Source organism: Hylaeus anthracinus, unplaced genomic scaffold (assembly GCF_026225885.1).
Source record: "Hylaeus anthracinus isolate JK02 unplaced genomic scaffold, UHH_iyHylAnth1.0_haploid 11997, whole genome shotgun sequence".
NCBI classification, from domain to species: domain Eukaryota; kingdom Metazoa; phylum Arthropoda; class Insecta; order Hymenoptera; family Colletidae; genus Hylaeus; species Hylaeus anthracinus.
In genome coordinates, this window is record NW_026534344.1 from 8,028,383 (window position 1) to 8,055,114 (window position 26,732).

Below are 26,732 nucleotides of genomic sequence, written 5' to 3' on the forward strand. Positions count from 1 at the left end.
TCGCTTCCTTTCGAAAGTTGCGAATTCCATCGGTCGCATTTGCAAGCGCGCATCTCATTCCGCGACCCGCGTTCCCAATGCGCGACAGAAAAATTTAAATAATTCCCTCGTTGCTAGTGGCACACATACTAGACGATTCGCGTTCTGAATTCGAAGCAGCGAACACGCGGGAATATCGCGCTCGTGCGACGAGCGGTCTCCTCGAACAGCTATCTGACCGCGAGGAAAGTATCATTTTGATCATTTTGTGGTACAAAAATATACAGGAGGTCACACAAGTTCAGTTAATCACGAAATTAAGTTTACACCATGTTTGTAATAAGTATACTACAAATGTTTATGCATTTATAGGAAATTTGAATGTGCAAGAAGCTACAAAATTCAAACAATATGCAGGAATATAAAAAAGATTGAAAGTAAAATTCACGTTATAATATTTCCAGAATAAAATAAATTTCTATTTAGGTTCAGTTCTTGTAGACATGTACGCGAAGATTTTATTTTGCATAAAGATCCGCTGTCTAGTAATAAGTGTACTACAAATGTTTATGCATTTAGTAGGACTGGAAATATGGGGAAATATATGTGGATTGGTAGAAATTCAAAAATATATAAAGCATCAATAATAAAATGCATGGTAGACTGTTCAGTAGATAAGAGGCATAAAAGATAAAATGCAGATTGTAAATTTTGTTTGGATGTTAAAAGATCCTAATTGTAACATCCTAAGATCCTAATCACTTTCGCTACTACCGATTCGGTCGGCAAAGTAAGAGTGTTTATTTTCTTAGTAAAACAAACTTAACTGGTACTATCGCCGCTTATGTTATTTTCATATTCAACGACAATTGTTATGCAATCAGTCGCATATGTATTCGTTCTTCTGTGTTTATTAAAGAAATTTGTGTAAATTAAATGACAGGATTGATGTATTTAAACAAATTTTTCATTATAAATATATTCATGTGTAAGGCTTATTCATGTACTTATTTAAAATGAAACATTTATTTCAAAACATCAAACCTATCATTTATTATAATATTTTGGACAAATTACTTTAATAGACATGCGAATACTGATAGGACTGACTGTATCTGACAAGAAACCCGCAAAAATTTCTTTGCTAAATTTAATAGTCTGATTTTAGATTTTTGACTATTTCTTTATTATAAAATAAACAGTTTTTAATAAAAATGTATACAATATTCAATAATAAGAGTGTAGATGATACGGATAAGTGTATCTTGCATAAGAAGTTGAATTTTGTACAAAAAGAAGATGAAAGTATTACAGGAATTTTATTCTAGTATCTTTATTATAGTTTTATAAGAAATGGGGAAATGAGACAGAGTTGCATGTTTAAAAAGAATGAAGAAGTAACACATACGAAGAATCCAGTCTACACAAAAGAAAAAGCGAAACATAACCATATGATTAGAAATACCTTGTGAATTAGAGAAAATAAGCTGGTCGTTTTTTAAAATATTGGAAACAACTCTGGGATAAAACGCTTAACGCTAATCCAGGACTAACCTGTAAAAAAATGTAGAAGTTCATTTTATTTATTTATTTAATAAGAAACATATAGCACAAAACAACAACAAGTAGAATGATCAAACTTAATATATTGTAAAAATGTATATATAGTTATATAGTTATAGTATATAATGTAGCTATAGTTGACAACGTTAGATTTATCATTGGATTAAAAAATGGGAGTAATCAAGTTTGATTTAAATTCGGGAGGAATGTAGCTCACACTGAGAAATTTATTATAAAATAGAAAATGTGTTCGGGATACAATAAATTTACAGCTGTTGTAAAATATGGGAGTACTATCGTTACTATCGTTACCACATTCATATCGTTTGTTGATATCAAGCACATTTATTCTGTCAAATTGCTAATAGTGATAGAAATATAGCTAATATCGACAGAACTATACGAAGAATTTAATCAACAATACATAGATCTAACCACAGATTCTGTCAGTAATTTAATAGGGATACATGTAGCATAAAACAACAGCATATAGAATAACAAAAATGTAATACAGAGTGAGTCATGAGAAACAGAACACCTGAATAACTTGACTGCTAGTGATAGGAAAAAATGCATCAGGCCAAAATTATTTGGTATCGATACTGATTATACGATGTTACTAGTCTTTTTTACAGGTGGAGGCCTCAAGTGTCTTTTTTAAACGGAACGATATGTTTTTGGTCATTGAAGGTCAAAGGCGATAATATGTACGTACTTATGGTTTTGGTAGATCAAAAGAAGCCATGAGGTGACTTTAGCTTTACCTCGAGGTCAAATTTAAGGGTCATTCCAAGGTCAACTTGATTTTTTTAATTGGGCACACCCATTCACGACACCGGATTAGGGAAGAGGTGAGGACTTGACGTTCGCATAGCTTGAATTTTAAGGGTTAGGTACTCTTACTTTTATCCAGGGACAACCAACGAGCAACGCAAGTAATCCACCTCTTTTCGAATCCGGTGTCGTGAATATAGAGGTGTCCGTTCGGAAAAAGTTGAGTTGACCTTGGAAGACCCCTAAAATTGACCCCGAGGCAAAGCTGAAATCACCTCATGGGTTCTTTTGATCTACCAAAACCGTAAGTATTATCGCCTTTCTTTACTTTCTATGACCTTCAACGACCTTATACAGGGTGTCCCAAAACTCGGGGAGGAGCCGGAAATGGGGGGTAGCTGAGACGATTCTGAACAACAATTTCCTTTGCAAAAATGTCGGATGGGGCTTCGTTAAGGAGATATTAAGCGAAAACCCCGACCAATCAGAGCGCGCGTAGACCGTTGGAGCGGTCGCGGTAGCGAAGGCTACGCGCTAGGCGGTAGCGTCAATGTCCTTCGATGCACGTCGAGTCACTTGTTCGCGTGCAAGCGCGGCCGCCAGCGCGTAGCCTACGCTACCGCGGCCGCTCCAACGGTCTACGCGCGCTCTGATTGGTCGGGGTTTTCGCTTAATATCTCCTTAACGAAGCCCCATCCGACATTTTTGCAAAGGAAATTGTTGTTCAGAATCGTCTCAGCTACCCCCCATTTCCGGCTCCTCCCCGACTTTTGGGACACCCTGTATAACAGATCGTTGAACTTGTTTTATCTCCATATCATATGCTTCCATATCAAAGATCGAGAATAGTTTCATATCTGTTTTATTTTGAATGAAGCGTGATAATTCATCCCTGAAGAAGCTAAGGCAACTTACCTACAATAAAAGTATCTGACTACAAAAAGCCTAACATTCTGGTCATTTTTTTGTAGTAAAATATAATATAAATATAAATATAAGTTAGTAAATTTCATTAGTCAAGTGAATAAAGGATTAAGATGATTCCTGTGATTTTGAAAATGAAATAAATTTTTACTATCGATAGTTGTTTTAAAAGAATATGCAACATATTGATATCGCATGTGCAAGTTCAGTGAACTAGTTGAACGCTGAATGGCGCAATGGAAGCAACTTTAATGTTCCTGAAAGAATTTCCAGCGACGAGCGTTGCCGTTTCTAGGTTCCTCGGCGAGTATGATCGTTTATTTTGCCCGCGGTATTCACCACTTTCGCGTTTTCATTTCTACGACAGTTCCACATCGTTTGTTAGGTATAATAGACATGACATCCCTGACAGGCATGGCGAACTTGTAGTCTTCCGATTTGGCTTTGGGGCATCCTTAGATCTTCTGCCTATCATGTATTGTCAATTTAAATTTAAAATGTAATCTGATACAATGATTTTTAATCTTTTCTGTTAATAGATATTCTACGTCAACTTTTGGATAAAGATGGGAATATATTACTCTATAGAGTAATATAAATGTCTATTGAATATAATATAAAGTTGTTTCAGAATATAGATATGTATATACAGGGTGTCCAAAAAATGTTGTAATTCCTTGAAAGGGGTGGTTCAGGAGGTGATTTGAAAACAACTTTTTCCTTACCGAAAATGTTGCCTGAGGCTTCGTTAGGCAGATATTAATAAAAATTATATTTGAAATTATATTTCGCCTATATTTGAAAATTATGATATCACAATAATTCAGAAATAAAACGTTTTCCTTCCATGTTTTTTTATAGGAATGTCAGATGTATTTATTTTGACATTTTGAACTACACTGGAAACTCTTTTAAATAATTATAAAGAAAGTTGTAACATTGAACAATTGTTTTACTTAGTTTATGTGGTACAAAAAATATCATTTGTGATTAACAATTAGACGACTGGGGCAGGTACTCTATAAAATGTCCATACATTTGTATTAAATGCAAACATAAATAATTGGTAAACTTTACAAGTAAATAAATATAACTATTATTATTAGCAACCTGAATAGTATTTGGACGCGAAGATGACTTATATAATTCAATGATTACGATGTTTCTTAAGGTAAAATATAAGTTCGAAAAATATGAGTAAATATAAATGCAAAATTATAAATATTAAGTATATAAATATACTTATATTTACTTATTAAATACATTAAATATAACAAGAAAGCCCATAATAAAATTAATTTAACGGACAGAGAATCTTTCTCTTAACAAAAAAAGCTGCAAAAAGTGGTTTCAGATTTGTTTTCGTATTTTTTTAAACGTAGAAGAGGATTTCCAGAACAACCTCAAGGAATAATAAAAACATCTCATTTCCGTTTTTATGAAACAAGTTCATAAAAATACGAACAAGATTCTTTCCGAGATTGTTACATGAGCCATCATGGAGAAAGAACAAAGAAAGCAATTGCTCTTAAAACTAATAAAACGGAGCTAATAAGAATTGATTAAATTTTGTTGCATATTGTTGCAAGGATTTATTTTTTAAAAAGGAAAATGAGATGCGTTAAGCTATTTCCGGTAGTTCTAAATGTTCTCTAATAGCTATATTTAAAAATAAAACTGGAATAAAATACTAGAATCACAGTACTGTAATTTCCCGTATTAGAAATCATACGCTAATGACACTGGTTATCCCACTGACACCTAGCTCGTCGAATTAGAATATCAATAAAAACATATAGTCTTTATCTATCAGAAGTCTATTTATAGAATTCTTCAATCCAGTAGCAACCTACAAGAACCTGTTAACAATTTATTTAACGGGAGCCTATTTATAAACTTTTTAACTGACTTCGAAAAAGAGGAGATTATTAACCCTAGTGTTTAGCTTCTGGAATTTATTCACTACGTTGTTGATTGTTTACTTACAATGTTCAATATTTGGAAACATACTTACAGTGGGTGTAGAATGTATTCGTACACCGATCAATTTCCCAAAAAACTTTTGTGTGAAATTGTAGTTTCTTAATTTCCTTTTTTATAATCAATAATATTTTACATAGTCTCGGAAGTCTCTAAGATAGATATAGTCCAAACAACATTTATTAGTTAATATAATTTGTGAAATTAACAAAAAAATGCGAAAAGTGGGTAAAAGTATAGTAGCTACAAGTATTTGTACGATTCTTATGACGAACCATTTACAGCAGAGTTTGTAACGTAAACATATTAGTTTATTGCTCAGTGCGAATTAGAAAACATCAAACTTCCAGGAAAGTACTTTTAAACAGTTGTGCGAATACTTATCGCTTCAATATTTCTATCGATTAATTGTTTTTTTCTTGTTAATTTCGCAACTTACATAAATAGCTATTTTTTTTTGTAATCTATCTATTCTAGAGATTTCCTAGAACATGTAGAATATCATGGTTTAAATAAGTTAATAAATTACAATTTTACACAGTTTTTTTGGAAATTGATCGGTGTACGAATACTTTCTACACCCACTGTAACTTTCGATGTACCTGGTAACAGTACGGAAGAATTAATGTCAGTCTAGATAAGTATGTGTTAATGTAGAAATGTTTTGTTTAAATTGCAGAGTGTTCCTAAATAGGCCGATAGATAAAGTTTCAACCGTGTCATTGATTGTCTACTTACAACACTCAATTCGATGAAACAGGAAAGACTTTTGATATATCCGGCATATAGAAATTAATGTCAGCCTAGAATAAAATTCTCACGTACGAATGTAGAAAATCCTCTTCCAAGCTGTAGACCGTTCCTAAATAGGCCGGTAGTTAAAGTGCCAAATGCCAATGACAAATGACTTACCTTCCCCATTTCTCTTTTCTCGTTTCATCTATATATTAAAAGAAGTTCAAGGAAGGTATAGTAGCCACGCGTACATTTAACGAGATTCTGTGATGTAGACGGAGTTATTCAAATTAACCAGAAAACTTTAATCGAGAATATTACATTCGCTCGTCTGATCCATGGAATTTCCCAAACGAGTTTGTCAACGATTCGTTGGAAAAGTAGATTCCCATGATTCGTTGGTTGGTGAAATAACCATCCACAACGGAGTCGCTTTTCCCGATAACATGGAAATTTAACGATGTGCCAGCTGCGAGAGCGAAACTTTTAATGAAGCCTCCGGAGTTCTCGATTTAACTCGGTTTTACAGTCCGACGTGTTGCTAAAAAAGACGGTTCAACTGTGAATTTCTGGGTCGTTAATCACACGACACGCAATATTCTTATTACTCTGTTCGTGCCACTCTGTGTAAACTTGCCTAACGTGTCCCGTAATCGATACGACGGGGTGTCTAGACACATCGCTATTGCTTACACGTTTTTAGTCAATGATTCAAATGATGATATACACTCCTATTATTATTAGGTACTGAAGAGTAGAATTAAAATAGTCCAAATGTAACAAATGCTATATACTCTTCTTCTTGTCAGTTTCAAAGCAACTTTCATGATTTTTTGCAGTCAAAATACTTGTCATACAGTTTTGAAATTTGGTGGGAAAGAAAACATATACATGTCTTGATCAATTTGTTTACAACATTGTATGTCACGTCAAACGGAATAAATCAAAAATTTTAATACAGTCTGCACAAATGGCCCGAACCAGTGAGAACTGATTTTGTTTTATACATAATGAACGTGCACCCTATAACCATGGTTATAATTATTAATCAAATTATGGCTTTCATTCTGAATTTTTATTTATAATTTATTCATATCATTTAATCTCTTTGTTATAGCATAACAAAATGGGATACAGAATAAAGAAGTATAGAAAAGAACAAAACATATAACACACTGGTTATGTCTCGGAGATCCTTGAATAAGAATTTATTATTACTTTATTATTCTTTAAATAGAATTCCCTGGGGCAAATGATATTGCAAATTTAAACAAATTGAAGAATGAATTTTTAAGGCACATTATCTATACGTCAAAAGCTGTCGATTTTGACAGAAAAACAATATTACTATTAGAAAAGCATGAAATTCTGAAAATATAATCATAAACGATAAATCGATATGAAAGGTATATTATAAATTGTTAATAGAACTAATAACTTCGAGTATTTCGTGTTTGCATTCTGAAATTATAATTTTTATTAATTATAGTCTCAAAATTAAATTTCATCCATAGTTGTAAGCTTTCAAAGTTTAGAGATATAATAAAGCAATAAAAACAAGTAACCGATAAAAAAAACGCATAACGTCAAATTGAAACGAATTTAACGTTTTCATTGATTTTGCTTTATTTGTGTATAATACAGTTTCAATCTTCAACTGATATATTATTTATATACGTATGCAGATATATGTTTCGTTTACATTATTTTTGAAACTGGTATTTGAACATTGTGTTTTCATTTTAAAAATCAAATTAACACAACAGATTAGAAGCGATTAGGTAATATTAGTTTAGTTATTCGGTACAATGCTTTAATTTGAAGAACAAGTTGCAGCTTTAGAAGCTAGGAATTATAATGCTAAGTGAAATAAAGAAAGAATAATACAAATAAAAAATTCAGCTACACCATGATTTTACAATTACTTTGGTCACCGCGTGAAATGATGATGTCCACAGCTCGACATTTTATTTCTGTTACTTGCATCACAATGACTTTCAGTCTTTCAAATGATCTAACGTTCGATTGGTGTGAATACAATTATTATTTTCTTTTTCAAATCAAGCATAACGTCAATCCACAGAAGATTCTTTTGTCAAGAAAAACGTTCAATTTTATCAATTGTATCAGCTACGTAAGAAGTAAAAAATTAAACGAGTCTATTAGGGAATGAAACTTGTTCTAAATTGTTAAAAAACATAATTCGTACGATAAGCACTTCGCCGTTGCTAAAAAATTACTAGTGACGAATATCATTTCGTTCACAAGTATTTATCTTAACACCATCTCCGACTTGTATTACTATTTTAGCTTGTAAAGGGTTGTGTTACAAGATACAATAAAAAAAGAGACATGTTTTCCGAGTAAAAAAGGATACGTTGAAAAATTTCCAAAAAATGAAGTTAAAAAAACCATTTTTATTTCATGGCACCATTCCTCCAAAATCATTAAAATCACACCTCAAACAACTTTCATATTAGAAAACGCGAGGTAGATATTCAAGTGGCCTCCTTAAGCTAGAACACCCTGTATAGTGACCTTCTAAACGAAAATGGATAACGATCGATAGTATCTGCGAGAAAAAGTGAACGTTAAAGAGTACCTGCGAAGTCCAATAAATCTACATACGTGTTGCTTAGGAAGCACTGATTCGTAGGCGTTATCGAGTTGACGTTAACAGCGTCATAGTTTGACGCAAAACGAGAGCCTGTAACAAAATACAGATATCTGGAGCGCCGGAAGGATCCTGACAAGCATCACGGGCGATTCGCGGAGTAGGTCATTATATCGGTAGTATGCAGGTATATAAGGAGGCACGTGAAAAGCCTACATGCTTGCTCGCCTATGCCTCGACCACCTGACCAGAACCGATCACGCTAAATACTCAGCGATACCAGTATACGCGAGAATCCGCTCGTAGCACGTCAAAAATATTTTTTTTTAATAATACATTACCGTGTCACAACAAAATAATAATATTTATAAATACTCAAAGTGAGCTTAGGTATAGTTGTAAGTTTCCAGGAATGTATCAGTCAATCATATAATAATACTAAATTGGAAGTCGATTTTGCAGTGAAGAATTATGATGAATCATAGAGGCACATTACGATTCCAATTGGTAGTTTATAGGGTGAGGCAGCTAAACTGTTACAGAGCGATAATGGCTAAACTATCGTGAATACAAAAAAAATCTTACTGGAAAAAGTTAGAAGGTTCGAGGAAGTCTGTCTTATGTGACTATTGCTTTGTTTTTTAATCCAGATGCTATGGCTGTATCAAGGGAAATCGTTTTTTTAAATGGAACCATGAGATTTTATTTACACATTATAAAAGCTGAAGTTGAGACGAATCCATCGACCAAATACATGGTCATTCAAGGTTATGCATGGATAGATTTAACGTCAGCTTTCATAATATGCAAACACAATCTCATGATTCTATTTAAACAAATGGCGGTGGTCTTGATACAGCCTCAGCATCTGGACCAAAAAAAGCAATAGTCATATAAGATAGGACCCCCTGAATCTTCTAACTTTTCCTGTAAGATTTTTTACTATCCACTATAGTTTAGCCATTATCGCTCTGTAACGATTTAGCAGCTTCACCTTGTATCTACATACGTGATTATTGAGTTATTTAAGCAAAGTTATATCACAGAACACCTAGCTCAAGATATATATTTCACATTGTATCCGCTCATTTCACTAAATTTAATGAAAAACTGAACCTAATTAGAGTTTTAAATACAGATGTATTTTCTGCTTACTTCTATCCTGACCTTTCTTGTCAACTCTTGTCTGTATTAAAAGGGAACACTTAGGAACAGTTGTTCTTTAATGTTTCTGTAACCTCATTTCGCGACGATTTCCGGATGAATTAAGAAAATTGGGAAAGACCGGGACAACATTATTGCTTTTCAGAGTGTCGTCGTAGAATTAAGATTTAAGGGCTCTTCTCGGTTAAGAAGTGCAGCAAGTCGATTTTTGCTAACTGAAGTTACTATGTATTTCAACAGCATTTAATGACAAAGATTGTCTAACGAATTTTATACAGGGTGTTTCACGTAACTCGACCACTTAAAATGTATCGGCTACCTGTGATGATACGAAAAAGTGTTTAGGCAAAGAATTCGATGCAAAAGAACTGTGATTATAAAGAATTTATTTCTTAATTTTTTTTTTAATTAAACTCATCGGTATTTTTTTAATTGATCGACATATTTTTAATACCCCGACCTTGTAGCTGATAAAAAGACAAACAATATCGGGAATATCATACTAGAAAAATTTCTAGAAAAAATACAAATGAAGACTTCTCATATGCTCTTCTTGTTTCATCGGACCCAATTATTCCTAGTCAGATGATTGTAAAATCTCAAGAAAATAATTTCTTATCTTTGGCCCAAATAATAATGAAAGTTTAAGTAGTGATAGCAAAAGTGAAGAATAAGCACGGGTAATAATTTCATCATCATCATTATTATTATTATTATCTTAACATATCAAGTTTACTTCGTCGTTACAATTGGTCGTTTCATAATTTTGTTTCATACATTACACTCATCTGGTTTTACACTATGATAGATGCGATGATAATAATTAATGAATTGTTTAATTACTTTGTTTTAACAAGAATGTGTGTTATGCAATATAATAAAACGTCTAATTAAAAGAAGAGTCCGATAGATGACATTCCAATTCACTATGGACGTTTCAGGGGCTATTATCATACGTGCAAGGAATTATGTTGTTTCTTCGGTTTTCGCAAGCTTGCAGCCTTTTGAATTCAGATCTTGGAGACCTGTAACAGGCCGAATACCAATTGAATCGGTCTTTGTAAGCGTCCAGTTCTCGTTTCGTTTTCAACTCGTTCATCGTGGAACCGTTGCTATCTCGCGACTAATTGCAACCGAGTACCTCGTGTGGAATAACAAAGGTTCATCGTTTCGGTGAACCGCTAATCGTACCAAATGAACTTTACCACAGATAATTCGAAGAACATTCAGCAAGTCCTTAGAATTTGTATTAAGAATTTTTATCAAGATTGAAAAAGATTTAAATTTTCTAAATGTGTTTCTCGTTGTATTCATCATGCGTATATTTGTTAATCTTAGTTATACTAGTTCATTTTTCTATTTCTAGTGGATAGAATAAAGGATGAATAATACTAATGTTGCCTAAATAAAAAAATATTATTGAATTACCATGTAATCATATTCTACAGATAGAACTGTGTGTTTATGATTTTTCAATAAATAAAAATTATTGTCAAAACGAAAAATCATCAGTCGGTAAAGTATTAACACGATCCCTTTAATTTCAATAAAAATACAGTAGTGTATATAACAGGTAGGCTGCAAATGTTTATGCTCATAAACATTTTCATAATTGAATCTCGTGAATTGAATCTTAAACGGGAGTGCATTTCATCTTCCGAACAGTATAACATGTATATTCTTATTGATCTCATATATTTTTGCATTTGTGCACGTTCTCATAAATTTCCCTATATTTTTATTTGCCATAAATGCATAAATATATCTGGCAATAGGTATACGTATACCGTTTGTAGTTCTTGTGTTAAATTCATGATGCTGACTAGAAATGTTATGCCTGGAAAATCCTTCCAGACTCTCTACATAATAAATAATCATTGTATTTATTCTTTTCAGGAAGAAGATTATTCGGCGGATACAGGATAGTGCCGAAAGCATGCCAGCCGACGATCCCGTCGCAAATCAGGTCGAGCGAGCCGGCGATATGCATGTTCAACTACGAATGTTCCCGCCGGAACGGACAAGTTGTCGGCGCTTGCATGGACGGCTTCCTCTTCGGCGCGTGCTGTCAGCTCCCGTCGAAGACTTCGGCAGCCGACAATCTCGAGAAGATACCCACAACCGATGAAATATTCAACGTGCACGAGATCGATCACGTCCCGGATATTCCTATCCTATTAAATTCAGATGGGACGCCCCTTGGAATGACGATATCTCAAACCAGCGACGTAAAAACCGAATCTCCCGCCGTCTGGAATCACCAAAATAACCAAGGGACCGCGTACACAAAAATTTCAACTTTCGACGCGCCATCGACCACAGTTAAACCAAGTTCTAGTATGACCCACTTCATGGACAGTATCGAAAACGCAGAGAAACCGCAATTGCCTGCCCAGCCTGACATAAGTCACTTGGAGGAAGATTTCCCGGCTCTGCTGGGTCAACAGAACGTCTTGGACGACCTGAGTCTTCCCAATTTGTTGACCCACTCCGACTCCAACAACGACATTCAGAGTCATCAAGATAGCTCAGCCGTGAATCCAGTTACCACTCTGCTCAGTCCCGACCAGGTACTACAGATAGCCGATCCTGTCGATCAGCTGCCAGCTTTGTTTTCGCACGGACTAGGTCAGAGCGATCACGGATCCGCCGACACGATATTGTTGAACGAGAATGGAACCGCGCTGAACGAGACGCACAACCCCGACGAACTGTTCAGGCCAAACGTGGAGTCGAGCACCGAGAGAAAACGAATCACCGAGGCTCCGACCACTCAGAAACCAAAGCCGATCGAAAACGCGACTTTCGTGGGAACCAGGAAGAAGCCACAGCACGGTAGCACCTATCACAGCGGTTCGTCGTCGCAATGGGTGAAGTTCCCGGATCATTCTGGATCCTCCAAGCCGATATCTTCCAACTTCGACGGGGAGAAATTCAGCACGTCGTCGATGACGAAAAGACCAGTTGCCACGCAGATGTACGCCAACACGCAAAGACTTACGACTGCTCCTCCGTTTTCAGAAATGACGATCGATGATTTCGAGAAGTTCGGCACGGTAGAGGAGAGAGTATCGACGAAAAATGTAGAGGCTCTCGGTTCGCTGGACGAAAAGACAACCACGCCTATGACTACTCTGAGCGACAAAAAAGACGATCTAGTTAGGGTACCGACGATCACCTACGACACACCGTCCGGTATCAAGAAGGACGACCAGGTAGATAAAGAGGAAGTGGCGATCAACCACATCATCTCTATTCTCAACGATACGAAACCCGGCTCGGGCACCACCATTCAAACCCCGAATTCGTCTATCAACAAATGGGTCAGCATCGACGAAACCTCAAAACCGTCCTTGGTCAGAATTTCGTCGACGAAACCACCCGTTCCTGGACCTACCACTGCTCAATCCTTCCCTTACATATTCTACAAACCATTGCAAACGTCCAACTATTACAACTACGAGACGGTTCCCACGGAAACAACGTATGCTTCGTACTCGACGTCCAACTCCCATTCTTCGAGACCGTCAACCCAGTCGAGTTTTCCCAGCACCAACAGTTACGGTTACTCGACGAAGACGACTACGAACCCTCCGGCGCCGACGTTGATAGTCCTAGGTCTACCCGAAACGGAATTTGCTACCGAAAATACGCCACAGAAAACAGTCACGAGGAAACCGTCGGAGCCTGTTAGACCCACGGCTGGATCGGCAAGGCCCGGACCCCTAACCACGAAGAAGCCCAGCGTTTCCACGACCATAACTCACAACATCAGCACGGTAATTTCGAATGTGGCCACCAACAACGTCGTCTCGACGAGCTTCTTCAGCGTGAACGTGAAGGATGGCACGACGTCCAAGCCAACCGTGAACAACAAGTACAGCACCGAGACTATCGTCGCTGAGGAAAACTTTCAGCAGATAACGAACAGCCCCGAGAAAGTGACGACGCGGAGACCTACCATCTGGACCACTTTGGCACCGTGGTCGGACAAACCGAGCTTCTACTTGAAACCATCCACGTCCTCGTTCGTCTTTCCAAACGAGAATCTGACGCCAGTGAACACTGTTTTCGTCGACAGAGATCCTAGCTTCACGACTACGTCAGTTTTCAGACCAACCACGCCTGCTCCGCACTGCGAAGACGACACACCCGCGCCTGACGACTTGATTAATTTCCCACCTGTTCGGAATCCGAATCTGAACCTCTCCGCTCCTACCTCGCAACAGGAGAAACCGACCATTATCGAGAACTTTAACAACACCGGCTATCCGGACATCGAGATCGTGGGCGAGGACGATATTCCGACGCCTACCTTCATCGAGGACGACGTTCTGACAAATAAAGTCGATACGTTCGTCAACAAGATCGTGCAATCGCTGCAAGGCAACTTTCAGGTATATTTACGACACTTTTTATGGCGTATGGAATGCTTTATTAAAACCGAGACACTTTAAACTCTTCGCAGCCGAATTTTGTAAGGAGAACGAAAATTGATTTAAGGGGGTCATCCCGTGTGGCGGCCGTTTCTTTTTTAACGTTTTCCCGGAATTTTTTATAGCGAAATGAAAAAGCACAGAGCTTCCAAGTGTTTGCTATATATTTATTCAGCCTTTAACTGTAACTATGAATTTTTTTAAGCAAAAATATAATGTGGATCACGAGATTTATCGCTCGTATGTAAAAAAGAAAGGTAGGTGAACGGCGTCCATGATTCCGGCTAATCTGAAATAAAAATAACAAATTGCATGTTAATTTGTAGGCGGATGACTATCGCCGGAACTAGGATTTTTTTAAAATCTTGGAAATTCAATTTTTTATATGGTTTTAAACATTAAGAGCCAAAATTTCATGATCTTTTGAGACTACTTTTTTTTATGAAAAAAAGAACGGTTCAATATTTTTCAAAAATCCTAGTTCGAGCGATAGCCATCCGCCTACAAATTAACATGCAATTTGTTTTTTTTATTTCAGATTAAGCAATCTGCCGGAATCACGGACGCCGTTCACCTACCTTTTTTTTACATGGATGCCATACGAGCAATAAATCTCGCGATTCATTTTTATTTAAAAAAATTCGAAGTTACAGTTAAAGGCTGAATAAATATATAGTAAAAATTTGAATACTCTGCGTCTTTTCATTGCGTTATAAAGAATTCCAAAAAAAACGTAAAAAAAAACGACCGTCACACGGGATAACCCCCTTAATTTTGTATTTAATGACGTCTTATTTATTTTACACCCGTAGCATCAACAATGCCGATATGTGGCCGTTGGGCGTTATTGGTAAATTATGAATAAAAAGAATTTATCTTTGCATCATTTTTTACTTTGTCGTAACCTGGATAGACACTAATATAATAGAAAAATTATTTATTCTTTACGGCAGATTTTTACGAAGCTCGCAATCAAACAGACGATTATGAGAAAAGTACTATACAAAACGATAACTGTCCACACATGTGTACGTTTATTATTTCTTGTAAAATTGTGTAACTGATAATTACACTGCGGATTTTTATACATTTATAGGAAATTCGAATATGCAAGAAACTACAAAATGCACACAGTATGCAATAATATAAAAAAATATTGAAAGCAAAGTTGACATTATAATATTTTCAGAATAAAATAAATTCCTATTTAGATTCAATTTACGTAAATTCGTTTGCAAAGATTTTATTTTGCATACAGATCCGCAGTCTACTGATAATACAAGCTACGTTTTTAAATTTATATAATCATCAAAACTGACGATATCACTATCGAGGATAATGCTTACCTATTGAAAATACTATTATATTTCTGAAATTAGAAAGACGAGGGGAAATCAATTTGTCGATATAATTAATTCTCTATTTTAATCGTCGTAATTGAACATTGAAACGAAAGCATTATTAGGTGAATAATGTTATAAAGCAGATAGAAATGCATGGAATTAAAATTTTTATTGTAACAATTTTTATTGTTGCATATGAAATTGTACTTCGTTTTCAAAAAATCTATGTTTGTATTTATTACTTATATATTGTCCTTTATAAGTAGTTAACTCCAGGCACTTCTGGGTAGCTCTAGAAAAATTACGATTCTTTAAGAAAAGTGTTCCACTTTTTCAAAGACTAATTTGGTATTAAGTATAATCCATACATAAAATAACTAATATCAGTAAATTTTAAATAAAAATGTTTAAAAAATGCTAAACGTTCACGTATGTGTCTGCGATCCTGAAGATTCACTTGTTAAATGTGCATAATAAATATTGGTTTGGCATCAAAGAAATTGATTCCCTGAGTTTGTCCGGACATAACTGTAGACACCCTATATATTTAGTTACAGTATCATAAGAATATTATGGATCCAGTTATTCGAATAAAAATCATCATAAACAAATAGAATTCCATATTGAACCAATCGCTTTATAAAAATGATGTATAATCATTCGTTTGTGTACACATTTATAATATCATCATCATAAACAATTTATTGTATACGTAATCTTTTTCAAAATTAATCCTATCAGTTGTCGTATTTAAATAATTTGGATAATCTATCCGCGTCTAATTATTGCTTACAGTAGGAGATCGCGATAGTCTCATCATATTGCTTCAATATTTACTTGATTTACACGCTTGACTCGTTGAGCTGTGTTAGGAATCACATGATGGTCGAGAATGTCGGTTCGATAATCCTCTGTTGTCCTATCGCAAGCAACGAATAGGCGCAGATAGATAACCTACTAGATTGAGAATGACAATCGTTGTTTACTATGAAAAAATCAATCTACCGACCTGTATTCGTCAAACATTCTCTATTTAATTTAACGAGGACTATTTTGCCATGCTTTGAGTTACCTTTTAAAAACACTCTTCTCTTCATTTTCATTATATTAAAAAAATTGTAAAAAGTGTTTAGCTCCAGATATTGCATTAATACCTATGATTTTTAATATTAGGAGACGACTATCTATATATTTTAAAGAATCAGGACAATCGTTTCCTATTGTGTCAACATGTAGTGGTAAAATTGTAATAAACATAGTTAGTAGAATATTGAATACACTTCAGAGTTAATATTTTCCATTCTTTTCTTCTATATACGAGGGTCTGCTATCAAAATTATTATTCAAGAAATTGTTTATAAAGTTCACAAAGGTTTAGCAAAACAGAGAAATGATGCAGTTAATGGATAGGAAAGTAATAATTATTTACATAAAACATTAAAATATGAATTAATCGATGAATAAATTAGTATTTTATCCAAGTGTTTCAAGTGATCACTTTATTTTTGTAAACACTTTTGTATGAAGTTCCAAATCCAGAAAGAGTTATGTAATTTATTAGAGATACGATTATACCCCTAAAATTCTATACTAAAATTCCTGGAGCATAATTGTATTACCAATTCTCTTAAAATCATTCCTCTTCAATATTAATTTCATAATTTATGTCTTTTGCTAAATCTTCCACAAATTTTCAAGACCATTTTCAGATTCGCTATTTTCGAAATAATCATCGTATAAAGTAGAAAAAGAACACACACATTGATTAATTGACACTGAGTTATAACTTGCTCTGACATTGTGATTTGATTGAATTTGTCCGACATCGTGTTGACATGAACCAATACGTGTTTTTTGAACATTTTCCATTTCCATCGCGTACCAAAAAATTGTTCTTTTGTTTATTTTACTTGTCCAGCTGTTTACTTGATGTTTCGGGGTGTCCTGAGTTCATAAAAACAGACAAAAAACTGACACAATACATAAAACTAACAAAATTATATACACTTGATTTAAAAGTTTCCAAACAGGCAAATATTTCATTTTATATTTCGAAACCAATATTACAACTTTGTAATAAATACATATTGTAGTTCCGAAATAATAAATTGGATTTAGTTTTTGCATTTTTTTCTTTCGTTTAGTATACTTTGGTATACAATATTAATTAAAATTACTTTAGATGTCGCTTTCGGAATATAAAGTGAAAAATTTGTCCGTCCAGAAACTTAAACGCCACTGTATGTATAAATGTGTATGTATGTATATATGTTGCCCTCTGGCTTGCTTTAAAACTCAAGTACAGTTCATTAAAAAATGATCAAATTTCTTACGGTAACAATTATGAATCTCGCATTGACGTCATCAAATTAAAAAAAAAAAAAAAAAAAAAAAACCGACAAGATGGAAAGAATTGGCAACCTTTTCACACTGTAGTTCAGGTTAACAAAAGTAGCGTCAACTAATAAAATTGAAATAAATCTTCAAGGCAGCACTAACTTTAACGTTTTTTATAGGACCTCAAAGATGTCGTTTACAATCGCGTGAACACGACGTCAGTAACGCCAACCAGTGTAACGAGGAGACCAACGACCACTACCAAAAAACCCGTGCGAAGACCAGCGTCAACGTCGAAGCCTTCTCTCAGCACAACGCGGAGACCAGCGACTACGAAGAGGCCAACGAATCGTCCGACACCGTCGAAACCGTTGGTGACGGAAAAACCAGGTCGTCCATCGAAACCGACCACTCTGAAACCGAGACCAACCTCGTCTAGCATCACTACGAAGAAACCCCAAGTCACAACGAAACGTACTAGACCGACCAAAAGGCCCACCACAACGCCAGCTACCAGCACGGAAGCAATAGTCGTCGAAGAAGAAGAAACTAGTCCTTCCACCACGGTCGAAACTATCACGGGCTCGACTCCATCTTCCACTGACTTGCGATCGCGTAAGTATCAGCACTCTTCATCAGACCGCGCATTAGGCTATCCCAAAAGTTTCTTTCGTTTTATTTAGCGAGTAATAAGTTAATTGTGTATTGTTGTTTGGAGAACGTTTAAAACATTCGACAATTCACGAACTGAACATCGCGGATATTCATCAATCACGGTCCATCTCTGAAACGAATGGTTTTCATCTACCAGATTGAAATTAGCAATATTGGACATGACAATCTATAATAACTGCGAACTGCTTTAACATTTGGAGTACTACTCCCATAATGCAAATTTGGTTTGCAGTATTATTACCACTGTTGATTTTTTTAAGACAATGCAATATTACATGTCGCAAATGCTTTCCAACCTCGATTAAGTTGTCCAATATGTATAATAGGACTTTTGTAACGTGTGTTACGCAACCTCTAAGTCCCTTGCAACGACAAAAAATGCCTGCAAAATTTATGCTCTTTATTTTAACATTAACACGTCCTTTAAACCTTCGAAAGTTTTAAATGGAAAATGCATGAAATTTTGTCAATTCTATACTTTTTTTGTTTATAACTCCGGTAAAAATTTATGAAATCATTTGAACTTTTGCAGAGTTATTACTTATAATGAAATAGGAACAATTCCTAAACATTTTAAATTTTTATGTTAATTATTTCCTTATATATATCAGCCCAGTAAATATGAACTCTGCTTAAAAATATTGTAATATTATTTTAAAAGTGAACCTATTTGTTACTTTTTATACATCGTTATTAAAAGAAGAATTTTGTTACACTACATTTTTGAATCACCCCAAGAAGCCCACGAAAGAGTTACAACTGTTCTTGTTAACAATAATTGTACAAATCGATACTAATATTAAGGAAGAGAATAATGCATACCTAGGAACAATAATAACAGGAAATAGAAAAATGAACTACTTGTTCCCAAAACAATTTTCAAAAAAGATTTACGAAATTTATGTTATTTTACTAGCATTAGAAAGCATATAGATCATAGAAAGAAATACAAATACACTTGACCAATTTATAACAGATAACGAAAAGATCCTTGAAAAAATCTGCAATCCCTACTGCATACAAAAAAAAAAAATAATCATGTATCGCTTATTATCAGAAAACCAGAAAATTCATGTTTGGAAGAGACTGAGAGACCATTAAATATAGATCTCAGTAATATTAGAATTCTTAGAAAAATCTTGGAAAAATGGAACCAAGAGTGGTTAATGTCTAAATGTACAGATCTTCACAAGCTAAGAGAAAATATTTTATCTAGTAATTCTGTTTTTTCGTTGCCAAGGAGAGACAAATCCTAACGACCTGGTTAAGAATAGGTGACATAGAACTAACTCATAGCCATCTAATCACTAAAGAAGAACCTCCGTGTACAAACTGCAATAAAAAAATTACAGTAAAACATATACTAGAAGAATGTCCAATGCGTAATAATATACAAGAAATACGAAACCAACCAACCATCCTGAAGACCAGCTTAAATGACAAGAAATGCATATAAAAAATTATATTTTATTTACAAAGGACAAAAATATCCAAAGAAATATAAACAAGAACTAACAAGACACTATAACTTTTTAAAATATACGTTTAATGCTAAATAGTATTTATAATTATTGTTAAGATGTAAGAATTAGTTATTTTAACCATAAGTCATTTCGTATTTATTTTGATTATATTATAGCTCACATATGTATATAAATATTGAACATGTAACATACAGTGGTTGGTAATGCCTTACAAACTGATGCGACAATAAATAAATAAATATATATATATGTATATAGTTTTCGTCAAATTATAACCAAAGTTCTCGATGAATGAACCAGTTTGATTTGAAAAGTGGAGCTTTTAAAAATGAAATGAAATGTTTGAAATGCAAATCAATTGAATTCGTTTCACAGAATGTGGCATAAGACCTCTGATCAGGGAAGGCAAAATAGTTGGCGGCAAAGCGGCGGCGTTTGGCAAATGGCCGTGGCAAGTTTTGATTCGCGAGGCTACTTGGCTCGGTCTGTTCACGAAAAACAAGTGCGGCGGGGTCCTCATCACGGACAAATACGTCGTAACAGCTGCTCACTGTCAACCAGGGTAAGGAATCGTCCTTCATTCCTATTTGCACTATGATTCTTTAATTTAAAATCGATAGAATTTTTAGAAGCTATACCATCATATATAGATGACCGAAAAAGGGCACAGTTTGAGATTATTTTGTGGGTAAAATATACATCGTAACATATTAATAATAAATTACAGTGAAGTTTTAATGTAATATAAAATATTTCATCTATTTCGACAAATACAAGTTTTGGAAAATTCAATAATTATTACCGCTGAGAATTTTATGTATGTATACGACAAAGCAAAATAGATCAGATTGTCTTTTGCAACAATTTTTTTTTTTTACCCTAGAAAAAATATATAATAAAGATTCAAAAATTCATAATCAAAGCAATTTTAGAAGACAAATAAAAACAGGAGAAGTGAAACTAAGTATACATAGCTACCTCTGGTCTAAAATCATAGAATTAGTTTTGATGCTAATAAACTTGGCCCTTCAAAAATAATCTCACATATGGTTTGGGATCATTAGCATAAAAATCATTCATTTATTTGATCAAGAATTTTTCAAGTATTATATTTCATCTGGTTAGAGACTCTTTTCAAACCATTTTTTACATCGCATATCAACAATTACATCAATTTCATTTCAAATTAATTTAAGTAAACGTATCACAAAGCAGAAATTCTCTCCTGTTTAGACAGTTGCCATTCGAAAAGCTTGAAAACCATTGCAATTAAATTGTTCCTTATTTCGAAATTTGTACAGGTTCCTAGCAACCCTCGTGGCCGTTTTCGGGGAATTCGATTTGTCCAGCGAATTGGAAAAGAAACGCAGCGTGACGAGAAACGTTCGACGAGTGATCGTCAACAGAGGTTACGATCCTGCGACGTTTGAAAACGACCTGGCGCTTCTGGAATTGGAATCGCCGGTGCAATTCGACGACCACATCGTGCCGATTTGCATGCCCGAAGATGGCATAGATTATACTGGAAGAATGGCCACGGTTACGGGTTGGGGACGATTGACGTACAGTGAGTACCACATTTCTGTTCCCTATAACAGTACGATAAGCATATGTTCAAGAACGACCTTAAGCGTTTTAACACGACGACTTACAGATGGCGGAGTACCATCCATGCTGCAGGAAGTCCAGGTGCCCATAATAAAGAATTCCGTTTGTCAGGAAATGTTCCAGTCAGGCGGACATTCCAAGCTAATCCTCGACAGTTTCTTGTGCGCTGGTTACGCTACTGGCGAGAGAGATTCTTGCGAGGTATTTTTTTCAAGGCTACTTAATTACCTGACAGCAACCATTAGCTTATTACTTTTCCCATCCTTCGACGTTTTGCAATCTGATCCTTCGCAAGAAAGAGGACGAGTACGAAGGAAAATCCATTATCTAAATTTGCGATATTCGAACGTTCTAATATTGAAACGGAACACGTTCTTGTAGAAGCAAGAAACACAATTAATTTCAGTCGTGACTATGTAAAATAGTGTTATACAGAAAATAGTATAGAGAGTATTCTTCGGCTAGTGCGACGCAAACTAACATGGGAACATGTGATAATCATCGATGTTAATGGAACTTTTGCGTGAGCTAATTCTTACAAAAGTATTCGACAAGTACTTTTTTTATCCATAAAAGTTCACAGCGACGGAGTGAAAACAGCGTCTTAAGGCGAGAAACCACATTAGGAGTCCAAGTATGAAGTGTTTTTGTAACTTTGAGAATTGTTTAGGTATATTTGAAACTGCTCTTGATAATTCTTTCAATTTATTTCGCAAAGAAGTCTTTAACGTATGACGTTCTGTTTAAACAATATTTCTTCAATCCGTAGGAATTATATTTCGAAAATATATGCTATAGCGAACAACTGATATCGCAAAGATTTCTGTATGAAATTGAGTTCAAAAAATCACAAAATGTATTTTAAAAAATACCCAAAATATTATCAAAGTTAAAAACACATTAGGAAAATTTTTTTCTGTAAACAAAATCTCGAAGAACACTTAATGTGGTTTCCACCATAAAGATTTCAAAAAACTTATTTATGATGAATATTTCTAAAGTGATCAAAAAAAAAAAGGATACGGATCAAAATCATGTTGTATTAAACAAATGGTGTAGGTAATCAAATATGATACAGAGGTTAAATAATATGTTAAAACTTGAAACATTTGTATCAATTGTTCTTGCAAATTGTTTTGATTATTTTGAAGAAACAATTAGGTTTGGAACATTCAAAGATAAAAATGACCACATGCTTCGATTGATCGTTGAAGTAATATATTTTCTTTGCCAAAGTTTGATCCAAAATATCATTTTCAAACAATTATTTCTTTATACTATTGTTTTACGTTTGTTGCTTTGTTGCAGAAAATTGATGGGCTTTTATTGAAAAATTTTTTTATCCGAAAGATCATACGTCTCACTATTAGCTGGAATAACGAAATCAAATCAAAGAAAAATGTATTTTGTCGCAAACATAAGTTTGAATGCATATATATTTTATCTGTTTCGACTCGTTAACGTCAGAGTCCTATTCAATAATATACACTAAAGAACATTAAGCTTTATTCGAAAATAAAAATTAAAAAGAAACAGTATAGTAAACTGCTTATGCAAACCTAGAAGAGCAAGAAATTTATTGTACTACTTTAATGGAAAAGATGAAAAACATAAAATTATAGATCACGATTTTTAATTGAAAACGAAACTCACTTACTATGTCCACAAGATTAAAAGTTCGAGAAATTACAAAGTGGCGCGATCAATATTCATTGATCTCACCATAAAATAATATCATCATCTAAAATCGCAGTGTACGAAACAAAAAAAAATATTTCAAGTGTTTTCCTTGAATCTTTTTTTGCTTACAACGAGAACAGAGGGTAGTTTGATTGATCATCCTAAATATGCAAATTAAAAACATATAAACATTTAAACTGTGTCTGTACTTGAAAGATTGCGAAGTGCGCAGTAAATTGAGCTTATAATGATTCCACACAACTTTATCTTGTGTTCTGAAACAATAATGTACACCTAACTCTTTTTTACACGAATTTGAACTCGATTATGCAATAATGCCTCTTCTTTTTAAAAAATTGATTTGACCTAACACGATTTCCAAGCCATTTCCTTAAATATTTTATACATGACTATACATAAACAATATTCACATTTTTACCACATTTTAAAAATTAATACTGCTATTACATAGTAGTTACTGAGAATTCCCTTATTCGAAAACTCTTACCTATCCATTTTACATGACATTTGTGTAACATATTCATTAAATTGTTCAAGTTTAGCAACTCACAATACTTAATCGATTATATCCAGCATTTTTTACACAATTTTCAAACTAAATATATCTAGTCCTTTATTTCATCTTACACGGTTATCGGTTAACATGGAACCCCTTACCTCCCATTTTAATATAGGAAACATATTTTTCTTACGAGAACTTCTAGTAAAGATATCTACTGCATAAAAAATGATTTAAGTGTAATTTTATATTTTTGTTTACTTACACCATTTATTTAAATCTATACTTGTGTCGAACTATGTAGATCGGTTATGTCGTTGTTCTTGATTCGAATGTATCATTCAAAAATCCCTATTATTGAATTCTGAAATAACGAAAGTTCTAAATCCAGACTTTATTTCATTTGGTTCGCCCACGTTAAGTTTCTCAATCTTTTTTCAGGGTGACAGCGGCGGACCATTGGTAATGCAACGACCAGATGGAAGATGGTTTTTGGTAGGCACTGTATCGCATGGAATAAAGTGCGCCGCACCCTATCTACCTGGTGTCTACATGAGGACGACTTTCTTCAAACCTTGGCTACAAGGTGTCACCGGGCTCAAAGGATCAGGGAACTAATGGTCCCCGGGCAACGCGACGTGGCATCGACGATTCCGTGCCACTTGTATAAATGTACAAAGGAAGACTAATTTATTTCCTTCGATGTAGATTGAGGTATATCGATTAAGAGACTAAAAGCAAACGAACACGAATATATATCGAATACTATTCGGAACTTTAAATAATATCCTTGGATGTCGAATTCGGAAAATATAATTCACAAGATGTCCGCAAAATATACTGCTGTTCGAATTCTGTTTCGAGATAACTTCTATCTTCAAAAAAATTTTATTATTCTATGTGAATTTTAAAGGATTCGTGTTACTCAGTGAATATATGAGCAATAAACGTTGCATCCTTGACACGAAAATGATTACTTTAATTTATTTCATTGCTTGCATCGAAATCTTTCGAATGCTATTATAGGAATGTTTTCAATTTACTATTGAGCACTATTATAGCAATAACCAAATTAAGAATGTTAGAAAACTCAGATGCTGTAATCAAGAATCCTGATAGAAATGTTAGATTTAAATGTACTTTCACGTTTTTGTTACTCTTTTCGACGTACTAAAATCTGTAATTATAACTGCAATATTTGATAACATTTTAATAATAATTAATATAATTTCTTTCGATCCTGCAACGAGTTGATGATTCAATTTAGATTTGCATACATTGCAACATTGAGTGACTGTTCCAAGAATTTAGAAAAGAGAAAAAACAAAAGGACGAAAAAAGGATACTTGTCGATCATTTAAACTTCGAAATAGTATCGTGATCAATAATTTTGAACATTCTTATCGATATACGAGAAAATAATGCGTATTTACATGTGTATCCAGGCATTGAACGTGTTGTGTGTTTCGTGTACATATACTCGAGTACGCCTCAGGCGCACTATACATATGTATGCAATTACGCGTTGCGAGTTGCTTATTTATTTCGTTGTTAGCTGTTATTTATTAAACTCATTTTTATACGAGATAACGACGTTTCATTTGCATCCCAACACCACGACAACGTTAACAAACAAGTTAGTGTCAAAGAAAATACCGGTCGTTTTGATATAGCCATTTCAGAGCTGACCAAAAAATTATGCCTAAAGCAAAAAATGCCGACTTAAAATTATAACTATATAATTTTATAATTTAGATATAATTTAGTAAGATTTAAGAATAACGTATAAACATAGAAGGATTGGGTTTTTTTCATATATTATACAGGGTGTTCCATCTAATTCTTACATCTTAAATAATAATAGTTCACTCGACATATCGTTGTCCGGCATTATAATAGTTAAACGGGTCTGAAAAATGTTCATGTTTCGCGCAAGATAGGAAAACGAACCTTAAGCCGATGATAAGAATCTTCTAATAACCCGCTACACACCTGTAGAATAACTAGCGTGCGTGTTAATGCTGAAAAGTTCAGCCAACGTGGACGAAGTTTCTTGGAAATCTTGGAACCTGTTACGTCTGTTAGCACGCGACAGTTAATACTAAGTAATGCAGCCATCTGGGTACGATATGTATTATTTTTATTTATGCGAGCACGAAAAAGGGTCAGGTTAATCTCGGAAAGCCAGGCGTATTGCGAGACGTACGATGTACACGCAAAAAGTAAAAACGAGGGGGACTTTTAATTATTCTCTAGCATGTTGGCGTGTTCCCGGTTTTATTTCGCCACCGTCTACGTACTTGGTTTCGATCTTGATTTCCGTCTCAGTTCTCCCCATTGAGAAAACGGTGTCTGAATAAATCACGCGACTACGCCTTGTAAATAGATGTTACGCGTGTTACGTAAAGGGCGCACTTTGGCATTTCCACGATCATGTTTGCGCGCTCGTAGCCCCCTGTAAGGGCAGGCATGTTTGCAAGAAATATCTGAGAACGCGTATCTGTCAGAAGCACATGACCGTGATGCAGTGCTACACGAAGGTAAACAAGACCTACGGGAAACCGTTCAGAGAAGAATTTCAAATTCTTTGTATCCTCGGCAATGCACGGTGAGTCGTGAAATTATTGGCACGCGCAAGAAGTAACAAGTATGTGAACGATAACAGAAAATAGTAAAATAATTTTCTATGCTTCTTATTAAAACGCTATAGTTGTTACTTGTGAGCTTAAAAGACTATGAAATAAAGAAAATGTTATCATTTATTGAAACAATTCCAAGTATTACGGATTGACTATAAAAAGAAATAAAGATTCGATTGAAAATATTTAAAATGAAATTTGGGTAGGATATTATCATGAAATTTTGACTGATTGTTTCATCTATTGAAACAAAACAAAATTTTTCCTTGTATTACTT

General features: G+C 34.4%; 1 protein-coding gene across 1 annotated transcript in view; it reads left to right on the forward strand.

Annotated features, from left to right (window-relative positions):
• The window catches only part of LOC128889455 (serine protease filzig), a 61,246-nt gene extending 35,846 nt beyond the window's left edge, over positions 1 to 25,400 (forward strand). The window contains exons 3-8 of the mRNA XM_054147101.1: positions 11,630 to 14,130; positions 18,029 to 18,464; positions 20,384 to 20,570; positions 21,310 to 21,575; positions 21,663 to 21,817; positions 24,258 to 25,400. Coding sequence (XP_054003076.1) covers positions 11,630 to 14,130; positions 18,029 to 18,464; positions 20,384 to 20,570; positions 21,310 to 21,575; positions 21,663 to 21,817; positions 24,258 to 24,434 — 3,722 coding nt within the window. The 3' untranslated portion in view covers positions 24,435 to 25,400. The remainder of the gene's footprint in view (positions 1 to 11,629; positions 14,131 to 18,028; positions 18,465 to 20,383; positions 20,571 to 21,309; positions 21,576 to 21,662; positions 21,818 to 24,257) is intronic.
• The last annotated feature ends 1,332 nt before the right edge of the window (positions 25,401 to 26,732 follow it).